Genomic DNA, 13905 nt, shown 5'->3' with positions numbered 1-13905 from the left:
AAAAAGAAACCGAGGACTGTTTATTTGCAGTGATGATATTATTGAAAAAAGTAGTATGGGCATCTTTTAAGTCGCTGTTTTTATGTTCGCTAGAAACAGTGAAATACAGTTGGAAAATTAATGGCATATTACCTGTGTCAGGCGATGGGTTTCTCTGGCTTGAAGCATAAATGCAGTTGCGTGTTTAGAAACATCAACATTCATGCGCCCCTCCTCAGCTTCTTGAAATCCACACTGAAACAGATTAACAGCAAACATATTATAACAGGGAAAATTTTGTCATTGATAGCACCACTAAAGAAACTTCCCAAAGTTTTGCATGTCTGCGCCAAACATTTCAGCGACGATTGTTTCCACAACTCGGGGCAATATAAGCTGGCCTTGCTGACCGTCTGATATTGAAGACTGGATCATTACCAACTCCCATTGGTACAGCAACAAACCTCGGACAAGTAAGTCAACTAACGCTATATAATTGTGTTGCTTTACTGTATATGGTTACCTAGCTTGTTACCCTTAGAATGTGGCTGTAACATTAGCAACTAACAGCTGAGTTACTGTTGCTAATGTAAAAGTAGATAGCATCAAGTGTGTATGGAAGTTTATTAGACTCTTTATTCAAATGGAAATGGAAGTGTTGTACACTTCTTTGTTATCTGGATAACCGTTCTTCTGTTGGTGTTATGGCGCACGCGATATCCGCCTTTCCCCTCATTGAAATGACTTAGTGTGCATCTTTGCAAACCAGGGTGGTCAGATGAGAATGGGCAAATTCGACGCATCTTACAGCAACGGGCCTACGAGCCATTGCGATACATTGTACCCATTAGCGCATAGTTGCTGCCTCTATCCTCCTCATTAGCATTTAAAGCTACAGACACAGAAACAGCGTTGCTCATAGTTGCTGTAATTATGCACCAAGGCTGAATTTCAGGAAAGATACTTCAGATACAGTATTAGGGAACCACAGGCCAATATAAAAACATCCACAAAACAACATGCACAAAACAACCTTTACTGCGATTTGCTACTATTGCTAGTCTGAAAATATCTTGATTTATCATTTACTCAGAAATGTAACTTGTAACTAGGATTAGGCTACTTTACTTGCTTTGAATCTCTTAGTAATAAGTATATACATAGTTAGTACTTTTTTTAACCTTACATTTGCAACATTACATTTCATTTACCTTGAGTCATTTTACCAAGCCACCCTTGAACACATCATATTGTGACCCTATGGCACCAAGTTCCCTGAGCTGACTGGCTTTTTTACCCTGCTGATTTCGAGGTGTAGCTATTTCAACAGTGGATCACAATTTCTTTTTTACCAAACAGGAGGACTGGAAATATCTCTGCCCTCTGCTTGTGCAGGTGAGTTGATTAACTAGTGGAATTGCAGTTACATATTACTTCCAATTCTGGTTTTATCTTCTTTTAAAATTACGACTGCAGCCCATTGGCAACTTAGACAACACATTTAGTGCACAACTTACTCTTTGATTGACGACGTTCAGGCCCTCGTCAGTCATTGAAAAATGCATTGGTATGGCCTCATCCACTGGGCTGGCATTGGTAAGTTCGTTGGTGGTCCTTTCACCTGCTCCTCTCAAATCGTGGTCAGTTGATTCTTCTTCCGCGGCCGGTTCAACTTGGACAAGATGATGCGCGTGCGTCCGCTTTACGTGGTAGTAGAAGGAGTTATACACTCGGTACTCACTTGGACAGCCATCAATTCCGCACACCACGCGAAAATCAGGGCTGCGACTATGCATTGTATTAATATGACTCAAAAGCTGTTTCAGAGTCAATGATACAAATACATAACATAGGAAACAACGCCAAATCATACTGGAAGCAGTGATGTTACAGGCAGAGTATATAAGATATAAGTTGCTGAGTCAAATGAGCCGGCTCACAAAAAAGAGCCGGAATGCCCACTAACTGCTGTAATTGTTATTTTTTTTTAACTCAGCATCACTATAGTTACACCCGCCAATAACTCTGATATCCCCGGTGCGCATGCTCCAACAGACAATTTGCAAAAACCCACCGTGCTTACTACGTCCTTCATACGGTCATCTAGAAGTGAATGATTTAACTCCGCGTTTTATCGCAAGTTAAAAACGGTATATCCGGTGTTAATTTATTGTGCTTCACATCATATATCATTCAAATGTTGTCAATATTTTAATGTAAATTTGGTGTGTAACGTTTCAGTTAAACGGATACGGCTGGACCACAGGCAAGCTAACGTCAACGGACCGAGCTAGCTAGCTAGCATGGAGGAATTGGATGATGTGGCAGTGTCGATTTTGAAGGGTAATGTAACGTTATGAAACTAGAAAGTGGGAATGCTGAAAGGTAAATTATATATTTTTTAATTGCTGAAAATACCCAAAAGCTGAAATAAATTTCAAAAATTTGAGTCACACTAAAGAGTGTGGAAGCTGAACTGCATGTCTGTGTGGTTGCTATGGCGCAGCTGTGGCCGTTATCGTTAACGAGCTGGGCAGAGAGAATAACATTCATTTACCTAGCACCACATCTCAAACAAGTTAACCTAGACGCAAAACTATACGTCCAATCCAAACAGTAAGGATATTTTCCGAGACCCAGGACTTTGCCGAAACCATATATATCGTTTATACGTCTGTGCGGTCAAAAATAAGACTACAGGCAGTTTGAAAACGTGTTCTTCTGCTTTCCTGGTGCGTGTCGGTTTGGTTGCCACGGTAATGGTGCAGCTGTGATTGCTGTCGAACTGGGCAGAGAGAATAACATTCATTTACCTAGCACCACATCTCAAATAAGTTAACCGAGACGCAAAACTATACGTCCAATCCAAAAAATAAGGATATAAATCTCAGAAACGGCTTGAACAAGTCATGAACCATAATCAGTGATATTTAAAAAAGTTGGATAGATATCAAAAAGCTGAACGTTATAAAAATAGTTAAGGGTTTTGTCAACATTTTAAAGTTAACTAGTTATCAGTTAACCATATGCCAAATACCATGGCCTAGCAGCTCTAGCATCTCTTACACTTGTATTTTAGAAGTTCTCTTAATTTTATGTGTGAATATTTTGTTTTAGAATGACAATTCCATCAAATGGTTTTGAATATTTTATGTCTTAATTAGTTTTGAAACCAATTGGGTTAAGTTAACTAAAATTGGGAAAATAAATTCAGTAAGCTGAAGATTTTGTTCAGTTCAATGATTTTAGGTTGAATAATTAGTTTAAATTCTTGTTTGAGGTTTTCAAAAAAACATCTAAGTGAATTGGACAGCACTGTTTCATCTTGCTGTGTCTTCCAATGTTTTTACAGCTGCAAACATCAGTGATGAAATGATGGGCACCTTGTCCCGTGAAGACTTGCGTGATCTTTTCCCAGGGCCTGAGAATTTCTTAAGGAGAAAAGCTGTGTGGCGGGTCTGCCATGTTGAGGTACCGGTAAGTGACATGGCTGTCTGTTAAGTTTATTCTTTTGTTGTTTCTTTTGCACTAATTATTTTTTATGTTGCAATACCATTAGGCAGTCACCAAATCGACCTTTATTGATTTATTATGCTAATAAAACTGGCCTGCTGGAACCGATAATATAATTATAATATAATAATGGCCTAAAATTGAATCGATTGCTTACTTATACTTGTGCGGAGCCGTCAATGCAGCATTGCAGTTTATGTCAACACAGATTAAAGTAAATAAAGTATTTTTATCTTTTATTTTACAGGAGTCTGGCCAAGAAGACTCTAAGTCATTGGGTTTCTCCAGTAAAGAGTCACCCATGCCACAGACATCCACTCCAATGAATTTCACTGCTGAGTACACAACTCCAGGAAAGATTATTAAGATATCTTTTCCAGAGTATGTATTATACAGTGATTCCGAGCTTGAGCATGTCCGACAACATTACTTCGAGTTATCAAAGACAGGTGAAGAATACAACTGCCAAATGTCAAAGGACCTCAGATGCCGGCTCATCCGTAACACTATTACCAGTATGATTGCCATCTTGAGGGCAAAAGAAGATGGAGAATCACAATACCCATCACAGCCAGAAATGACAGCAATGGCGAAGAGAATCGTACTTTACTATCCCATGCTCCAAGACAAATGCATGAAGAATACATGGGTGAGTGAATTGCATCCAGTTGATGAGGGAAGTATTTCATGTTCAACATTTGTGGTAATTTAAATTGTTATGTTTTGTACAGGTCACTGTTTACACACAGCTCAACAAAAGACTGCGAAATGTAAAATCACCACAAAAAAAGACTCCAGATGGCAGACATTCGAAGAGGTAATGTTATAACAAATTGTTATATCCATCACAACTAATGTTTTAATTATTTTCCATATTAAGCACTCAGTTTTTTGGTCAATAAAATGTCAGGACAACATTGAACAGTTCTCACAGCCCAGGCTGACATCCAATTTCTTTTTTCACAATCTAATAGACGGCCTTTTGTACAGCCCTATTTCTGATACCGTGGCGGGCCGCCACGACAAAATCAACATAGCGGAAACACTGAACACTAAAAGCTAGAAAATATTAACATTTGAGAAGCTGAAATCCATTATTGTCATGTGTACACTATTCTAAATGAGCAATCCTGTCAATGTACTAGGTGATTGATTACCAACTAATCTTTGCAGCTCTATAAAGAGGCGTCTTGAGCTGCCAAGTGACACAGATGAAGTTCAATCAAGTGACTCAACACTTATTCTGGATCTGTCCATTGAGGGGAGCAGCAGCCCAGACTTGGCTAGTGAAGTGACGGGTGAGTTTCAACTTAGCATTCTGCCCTTGTGAGAAATGTTATATTTCAAATGAACTTATACACTCACATTATTGATTGTAATGATCTTTTAATTGCATTATTTTAACAGAAGAATGTCTGTTATGTGTTTCAGGAAATAGAGGACCCCAAAGCCTACCTGAAGAAGAGCCCTCTCCTGGGCCCAGTTCTGATTGTGAGTTTGTCCAACTGCCTCAAGGCTGTGTGTATGTGAGATAAGGGTGTTTGCATCTTTTAAGGGGTGAACATGTGTACCTACATTCATCTTATAGTAGTTGATTTCACGACTATCAATATTAGGGCAAGTAGTTCTTGTTCACATGTGCAAGGTAAAATGCTCAAAACTTTTGACTGGTACTGTATATTTGTGTCTTACAGCTAACAAGCCTGCAGGTTTGGAAAGTCCAGACACCTACAGTCCAGCAACCTTGGCCAAGCACTACAAGACCCTACAATCTTTGTACAAAAGAAAGAATCCAAACCACCGGGATGTGTCTCATGTCCTGGATTTGGAACTTGTAGGCAGAGCTTTCATTGACTCTGATTCTTTTCACGAGGAAGACAGACACAAGAAAATTCTCGAAGCATATCCTTGTTTTAAGGACATAGGACATGTAAGTCATAATTGGCTATGCATGATAAAAAAACATCACACACAATGTTAGATATATAAATGTCCTCCTAAGTGATGCATTTAAATGTCTGTATTCGTTATATTGAATATTCCAAAGGTGATGGAGGAGCTTCAACGCATTTTGGACAAGGAAAATGACAACTTCATTGGTGAACTGAAGGGAAGATGGCATGAATTTTGCCAGAAAGTGCAGTTTTTTGGTGTATGGAAAAAGATGCTGAAACCCCCAATGGGAATGGACAAAGGTAAGCAATATTGTTCTGGTGTTATTGGTGATTAGGGTTTAGTGTGGACCTTTCAGACCTTTTTCTGAAAAGTACCTGTGCTATGTCTTGTCGTCTTTTTTTTCTTCTTTTTGGACCATTCTATGTATTACATATCTTTCATCAGATTTGACCATTGACAGTAATGGCTGTGAATATACATTCCTATACAGCTGAACAGGCTCTTGAGATCCTACATGTGCTGCCATCATTGTTCCCCTCCACCTCTGCTCCCCCAAAGAGGCTAAAAGATGCGAGCGAAGCCCTGATGCATGTCCTTGAGGTGAGCTGTGTAAAATGTTGCAGGATTATTTTGACTGCAGTACTTAAAAATATAATTGAAGGTGCTCTCATGGCTCCCAATGTAGTTTTTTTTTTTTTTTTTTCTTACTGTATGTTTTAAGTGTTCAAAGACACCAAAAGCTAGATATATGTGAACACAAAATGCATTAGAGATGGTTAAAACTTGTGTCAAAAAAATAATGTGTAGGCTATGTAAACAAACCTCTTACCTCTCTGGCTGAGGTTCCAAAATACTACTTTGAAATAAAAAAATTAGGGATGATCCTAAAAAAACGATGTCTTTGCTTTGTTAAAGGAAAAAGAAGACCCTGATGTCTACTTGAAGAAGCGCCCTCTCTCCTGTCCAGTCCTGATTGTGGGTCCATCCAACTACCTCCTAGCGGTAGGAGATGTGCCAATAACTACATTTCCAAAGGACAAGGTTACTGAGGGTGCTTTATACCTTATGGCCTACTATTATACCCTCCACCTTACATACCCAAAATGTGTAGCTACTGTGCTTTCAGTCATACAGACAGAGGTCCTCTTGGACAAAATCCATGACAGAGATCTCACACCATCTTACAAGAAGAGCATGGCTGAGTGGAAATCTTTTACTGGCCAATAAAAGGAGTGGTCAAATGTACATGTTAGGGTTCAAACAAAACCTGTACCTAAATGTTATAATAATAACAACCATTTTGCCTTGTATGCTTTTTATTTGGATTTTGATTTTGCAGGTATATTTTGTGTTTAGAGGAACACATTGGTAAGATGTTTAGTTGTATCATTATCACACACATTTGCTATTTTTTCCATAAACATTGTGAGCAAAACGAATTCCTGCATTTTGTTGAGACATTTTGCTGTCTAAATAAATCTGTTGGTTGGATGCAAAACTATTTTTTGTTTTTTCTGTATTTTAAGCAGTAGGTGAATGTCTTAAATCTAGTACAGTATTACAGTAGAAGCGCTTACGATAAATAAGTAAATATGCTTGAAATTAGAATTTTATTATGGCACAAAAAGCTCTATACTAGTCAGGAAGTCTCAAAATGCTTGCACTAGAACTTAGCTTTTGGGGGGAAAATAGTATTTTTGAGCATCATATGCTTATTATGAGACACAAATCTTAACAATACTAGCAATATATATCCAAGAGTAAGTTTTTCAAGCTAATTTAAATAGTATTTTTGAGCATCATAAGCTTGTTATGAGACACAAAACTTCACAATACTAGCAAAATATGTCCAAGAATGAGTTTTTCAAGCTAATTTAAATACTATTTTTGAGCATCATGAGCTTGTTATGAGACACAAAACTTCACAATACTAGCAAAATATATCTAAGAATTAGTTTTTCAAGCTAATTTTAAGCGGTCTCTTATATTGAAAATATTGTCTTATTTCAAGAATCTTATCAAGCTAATTTTGACTTGTTCCATTGGCAGATTTTTTTTACTTACTACAAGCCAAAAATATCTTGTTTTAATTTTTTTTAAACTTATTTTTGGAATGGCATTTTTTGCAGTGAGGGGACTGCATTCTGGGTGACCTCGGTGGGGAACGAGATCGGCCAGGTCCTCGTCAGTGTCCTGACTGCCCAGGAGGGACCGGGGCTGGACCCGATGGTCTCTGGTCTCATTGAGAGGTACACCCAGGCAGGTGCAGCTCCCCCGGTCCTGCTCTATGTGGACTGTGGCTGCTGCTCGGAGGAGGGGGAGACCAAGCTTCAGGCCAGGTTTGGTGGGTGGCCAGACCTGAAGATAAGGCTGGACATCTGGCATTTTATGCGGCGGCTGGCCGTGGGATGCACCACCGATGCCCATGCCCTGTACCCCCTCTTTATGAGCCGCCTGTCTGTGTGCCTATTTGAGTGGGATGCAGCGGACGTAGCCCTACTGCGCAGGGTGAAGAGGGAGCAGCTCAGAAGGGAGGGTGTGCCCCTCATCACCAACGACATGGTGGACAAGGCCATCACCAAGGCTGAGCTGTCCCAGTTCTGCAGGCGGAGGACACGTGGAGTGGACGCCACGGTCCTCCGCATTGAGCAGCTGCTGCAGGAGCTGATGGGGGAGAAGGGGAGAGACCTGCTGGGAGTTCCGCTGCTGGACCAGGCAAAGATGGAGCACATCTGGCGCACCCAGAAGAGGCACGTGAAGTGCATCCAGGATGTGCCAGGTGTACTCCTGTACACGGAGACAGGCAGCTCCACCAGGGAGGGGATCCAGCTGACCACGTACAGGTGTGCAAGAGGCTCCACCTCCTTGGAGTCCTTCCACTGCCACCTGAACAGGTTTATTCCAGGTTGGTGTAGATTTCATCATCTTATCAATATTCTTACCAATGACATTTTATTCAAATAGCCTTGTTCATCATTGTTCACGTTCTCTCTTTTTTTTTTTGGAACGAGTGCAAACCTGCTCAACTTCCAGCTGTACCTCCTGGAAGGCCTGAACAGGTGGAACCAAAACCGGGCAGCGGCCTCCATCACCACCAAGCGCATGGCGCTGTTGACGTACGCGGGGGACGTGCTGGAGTCCGTCAACAGCAACAGCCTGAAGGTTTTTGGAAGGAAGTATGTCCCCTCCTTCATCCCACCGAGAAAGTACACCGGTAAGTCTCGGCAAATATGAATACAAATAATTATGTTGTTAAGAGCTCAGTATTTATGCATTATGGTAAGTTCCATATCTGTTTTTTAATACTAATTAGCATTGCATTGTTGTTCATGTTCAGGAGAGTTGCTTGGGGTGAACTACCTGCTTAGGCAGACAGGGCAGCCCTTGCAGGACATGGACCCCGACTCTGAGGAGACAGACCAGCTGCTGGAGGACCACGCCACAGAGGAGGAACAGGCGGATGAAGGGTTTGAGGATGAAGGACAGGACCTCACTATCGGTAGTGTTTCGGAAGACTTCCCCTCTTCCGCCCTGCCTTCTACCACCCTGCCTGTGGTCCCCACCCTGCCACTCACCTCCTCCACCCTGCCTTCCACCACCCTGCCAGTGGTCCCCACCCTGCCACTCACCTCCTCCGCCCTGCCTTCCACCACCCTGCCTGTGGTCCCCACCCTGCCACTCACCTCCTCCACCCTGCCTTCCACCACCCTGCCTGTGGTCCCCACCCTGCCACTCACCTCCTCCACCCTGCCTTCCACCACCCTGCCAGTGGTCCCCACCCTGCCACTCACCTCCTCCGCCCTGCCTTCCACCACCCTGCCTGTGGTCCCCACCCTGCCACTCACCTCCTCCACCCTGCCTTCCACCACCCTGCCTGTGGTCCCCACCCTGCCACTCACCTCCTCCACCCTGCCTTCCATCACCTTGACTGTAACCACCTCTATCCTACCTGTCACCCCCACCACTCTGCCTGTCACCCCCATGCCTGTAGCTACCACCCTGCCTCCCCCCATAACCCAGCCCTGTGTCCCAGGTGCCTCCTCTCAGGTGCCTGAAGAACAGCTGGTATGTTAACTTTTTACTAGTAACTAACTGTCATTCATAGAAACTAACAAGTTCAGTAGATAGGAAAGTGTCTGAATACAAGCGCAATTGATTATTAGAAACAACACACAGTAATTGACAGCAAACAAATAAAACACACAGCAGCAGCAGTCAATATAACAAACCTTTGCCATAAGGTGTTCAGCACTAAATGTCAAATTGTTGAATGTTTCAGGCTGTGGACGAGCATGGCATTCCAGGCATGGATCGAGTGGATAGACTGGCAGAGTGCTTAGTGGAGCTGAGGCATCAGACCAACATGACCCTCCATAACCAGCAGGTCAGCAAGACATGCATTGTACAACAGATATTTGTTTATGTATTTATAATATATAAATATATATAATATATGTTTTCTTTCCTTCTTAGGTCAGCAACATTGTGGGGCTGTGGCAAGACCTGCTGGATTATGACAAGCAGAGGGTGGTGTTTGCTGCGCGGCACCTGGATAGGCTCATCAAGGGGCGGTTCCGCCACAAAAAAAAGGTGGAGTTCACGCCAGGTGTGGAGAGTGTGGAGAGGTGTGTCCTGGGGTCCACTGGTTCGCCTGCTCAGTGGCCAGACTGCTGCCGCCTTGTGGAGGCCATCTTCGTCCGGCTCTCCGACATCCACAAGAGTCCCAGGAAGCAGGGGAAGAACTGCATGTCCAGGTGGACTCTGATCCTGCAGGACTACCGCAAGGTCCGGCAGCTCATCCTGGGCAATGGGGCCATCATGCAGGGCACCACCCTGCAGCTGGTGGAGGTGAACCAGTCGACCCTCTCCCAGTGGTACAACCGCAGGGTGAAGAAGCAGGATCTGGCTGTGTTGCAGCAGGGCATAAACTTGCCAGGTCCTCTGTCTGTGGCTGACGAGCCTCTCCTGCCTGCCAACGTCCGCCCTGCTGTTGTTCCACCTCAACCCCAGGGAGCAGCCCACACCTACCACCTGCCGCAGAGCACAGCAGGGCAGGCAAAAACCAAGAGGCGGGCAACATGTGCAGCCCCAGCACCACCTCCAGCGGTCCGACCCAGGCTGACAGCCCAGAGGCAGCTCTTCCCTGGTCCTTCAGCTGCCCTTGGAGGCCCCACTCCCATCCCTATCATGCCCCGCCCTACCCCCATTGCCCCTCGCCCTACCCATATCGCCCCTCGCCCTGCTGCCCACCCTACTGTGCTGTTTGTCTCCCGAGCCCCTGGTATAAGGCCACCCTCTGCCCCCTCTCCATTGATGGTCCCCCAAGCCCTGCGTTTTGTCCCACCCTCTTCCTGCACCACCCACCTTCCCCAGCTTCGTCCTGCTCCTGGTCCAGCTCCCCATGCCTACCAGAGGAGAGTGGAGGCCAACAAATGCTGGAGGTGTGGCCAGAACAGAACGGCAGAGACTGGCCACAGCCAGTATAAGGGGACTGTTTACTGCCCCTCTGCAGAGACTCTTTCCAGAGAGCAGTGGCTGGAGGAGCAAAAAAAAAAATGATTCTTTGGGCCTTTGTATATAGTTTTCATTGTTTAGATATAGTTAATGCTTAGATTTCCCCTGTGTATATAGTTTTCATTGTGTAAATATTGTAATTTAGCATATCATTTGCCTGTATATATATAGTTTTAATTGAAGTTGTTGTTCATATTTCTATTTTTACACTTGTGGATAAATGTTTCTATTTATCAACTATCTGTTGGTCAGTCCGTTGTTATTTCCCAATCACTACTCTTTCTAACCAAATACGGCAAGTCTACAAGAAGTAAGAGCAGCAAAAAGTGATTAACTTTACGCTTGCTTGCGCACATTGTTTAAAAATATTTAATATATGGATCATGCAAGTGTTGAAATGGTAAGTGCAGAAACCAAAAAGACAGAGCTTCAGATAAGAGCACACAAGCTCAGAAGCCACACAGTTTGAGCAATAGATAGATGGATGGATAGAGAGATAGATCTAACTAAAACGAACTAAAAACAGTACTCCTGTGCGGAGTGAATAAAAATAAAGGCGAATAGTGTAGTTAACTACGTAAAATATAAATAATGCACTCTAGTGGATACAAATGTTTTTCAAATTACACTAAATTAGGATAACATAATGTTTTGATAACATACACACTTGGAAACTCAAGTGGTTGTTTATTAGAAATAGTCAAAGGTGCCGTAGGTGGGACGCGAACCGCGGACCTTTGGTTCCATTCTACATCTTCCCCAAACGATGTAAAATTCGTCATTTCGGGTGTATTTTCGAATTATCTTAAAATGTAACGGGTTAAAAATGTTTAAACTATGAATGGGGACTTTTGAGTTTCCCCTTTTCTTTCTTTTTCCTCTTTTTTCTCCCTCTTTTCTCCCTCTTTTCTCCCTTTTTCTTCCCCCTCCCTTCTCCCCCTTCTTCCCCCCTCAAACAGGCGATTGTTCCCCAGCTTTAGCGGAGTAGGCTAAGACAGTGCACTGCAAGGAGCAAGGTCACAGGTTCAAATCCAGCCACAGTCTTTTGGCCTGTCATCATTTTGATTATCTGTTTATTTAAACAGGATACCATCATTCTGATATACCATGCACAATTTCACCTTGAAATGTCAACCGTTTCTTAACCTTTGTCCCAAAGCTGACCAAAGCTAATACTCAAATCACACAGTCGGAGCACAGCTAGATAATCAGCGTCAGCGCCCCTTGGGTACCCAGCATGCAGTGCGGTATGTCAAATAGGCAAAGACTTGTGGGAAATAACAGCCGTGCAAGGGATTTCAGTTGTTGTGTTTGTTCAGTTAGATGTTTGTAATGTTATTGTTTATCAGTTAATATAATCTTGTTGGTCACCCTGATTGTGCATGTTGTGTATTTTAATGGGACAAGAGTCGGCTGCTGTACTGCCATAGGCTATTCTCGCAAGGAGCTGAACATGAGCTCTGCCCTAGCCCAGTTGCCCACATGACTATTGTGCATTGACTGAGATTCTGGAAAGAGATGAATTCAAGAAGAGTTACAATATCTGTGGTTTTTCAGCCATCTTGGGGAAAGTTTGAAAAGAGTACTGTGGTTAAAATGTGTCAATTCTGGGAGGCATGTTTTTGGACTAACTCTTAACCTCATGTGGCCGCCGCAGCATTTCCGCCTTGGCATGACATGCGCTGGGAGAGAGGGAAACAGCATGGATGGAAGTTGTGTGTGGGCAGATGTGTCTTTATATAGGGTGAAATGGCATAAGAAATGCAATACAAAATGGCTGAAAGGGGTGTATTTACGTAAATGTCCACATTGCCTCAATATCTTTCTGTCAATAAATCAAATATCATTTTGACTGATGGTTTTTCAAACCTTATTGGCTTCGAGATGACATCATTCTGAAGTAGTACCATGTGCAATTTTATGCAATTTGACATTGAAATGTCAACTGTGGAAGAAGAGAAGCGATTTCCGGTGTGCTTACATTATTCACTAATCAATAGAACTAGTCATTGGATACTAGTTAGTATGTTCTCATGTAAGCTTGCTATTAATAACAGTAGATTGTGTCTATGTGTCAGGGTTAATAGATGTTCGTGATCAGGAGAAAGTACTGGGTAAACGTCCTTTGTCATGACTACAAGGAGGGCGCGAACTATGATCTCTCTAGTCTGAGTGGTCATGTGTTGGGAGCTGTGAATCTCTTCCTCTGAGACTGTTGTAACGTCATTACTGCCTGACTGTCACTATCTATGTTTACATTCCTGTGCCCTATAAAAGATGGTCCTCCGGCTTTCAGAGCTGAGAGAGACATGATTGAGACCTAAGCCTGGTGTTGTGTTGTCATTTATTGTCAGAGGTCTGGTTCTCTCCCAATCTGCAGATTGATAATACTTATTAAAATCCAGAACTCAACTGAACTTAGTTACTCCGTTTATGAAGAGACGGACAAAACACTTTCTTCATCACAACCGTTTCTTAACCTTTGTCCCAAAGGTAATACTCTGCCATTTCTATTCGTAAAATCTCAACAGTTGGTGTGTAGGAGAGAGGCTAGAGAGACTGACTTGTAACCTTATGCTCATGAGTTCAAATCCCCATTCAGCCTATTGTTGTTGGCCAAACATGAAGTTGTTTTGCTCTCTTGTCCTCTTGACCGTCTACATTGTAGATTTTATAATATTTTGCCATTTTGCGGAGGAACCTGCATCGCTGCTTGCAGCTATATTTAGGGTTCCTCCGGTAGGAGGGAACCTATTGTTTTTGTTAGTATTCTTATTCTTATTATTAGGGTTCCTCCGGTAGGAGGGAACCTATTGCTTTTGTTAGTATTCTTATTCTTATTATTAGGGTTCCTCAGGTAGGAGGGGAACCTATTGCTTTTGTTAGTATTCTTCTTCTTATTATTTTTCTTCTCCTTGCGCCCCAATATCTCAAGAATTCCCTGGTCATACATTTTCTAATTTGGCACATTGATACTACATCGAAGTGGGTACCCCCACACCA

General features: G+C 42.7%; 1 protein-coding gene across 1 annotated transcript; it reads left to right on the top strand.

Moving 5' to 3' along the window:
• The first annotated feature begins 1199 nt into the window (after window positions 1–1199).
• On the top strand, window positions 1200–6886 carry LOC136945424 (uncharacterized). Its single transcript, XM_067239231.1, has 11 exons — window positions 1200–1374; window positions 2221–2322; window positions 3332–3456; window positions 3740–4141; window positions 4224–4309; window positions 4666–4790; window positions 4924–4983; window positions 5187–5422; window positions 5540–5687; window positions 5879–5988; window positions 6304–6886. Exons 2-11 carry the CDS (start codon window positions 2283–2285, stop codon window positions 6613–6615), a joined length of 1644 nt encoding a protein of 547 aa, XP_067095332.1. The 5' UTR covers window positions 1200–1374; window positions 2221–2282; the 3' UTR covers window positions 6616–6886.
• The last annotated feature ends 7019 nt before the right edge of the window (window positions 6887–13905 follow it).

The sequence above is a fragment of the Osmerus mordax genome, chromosome 1, assembly GCF_038355195.1.
Source record: "Osmerus mordax isolate fOsmMor3 chromosome 1, fOsmMor3.pri, whole genome shotgun sequence".
Lineage (NCBI taxonomy): Eukaryota > Metazoa > Chordata > Actinopteri > Osmeriformes > Osmeridae > Osmerus > Osmerus mordax.
The sequence above is the reverse complement of the archived record's forward strand: the minus strand, read 5'-3'. Positions and strand labels throughout refer to the sequence as shown.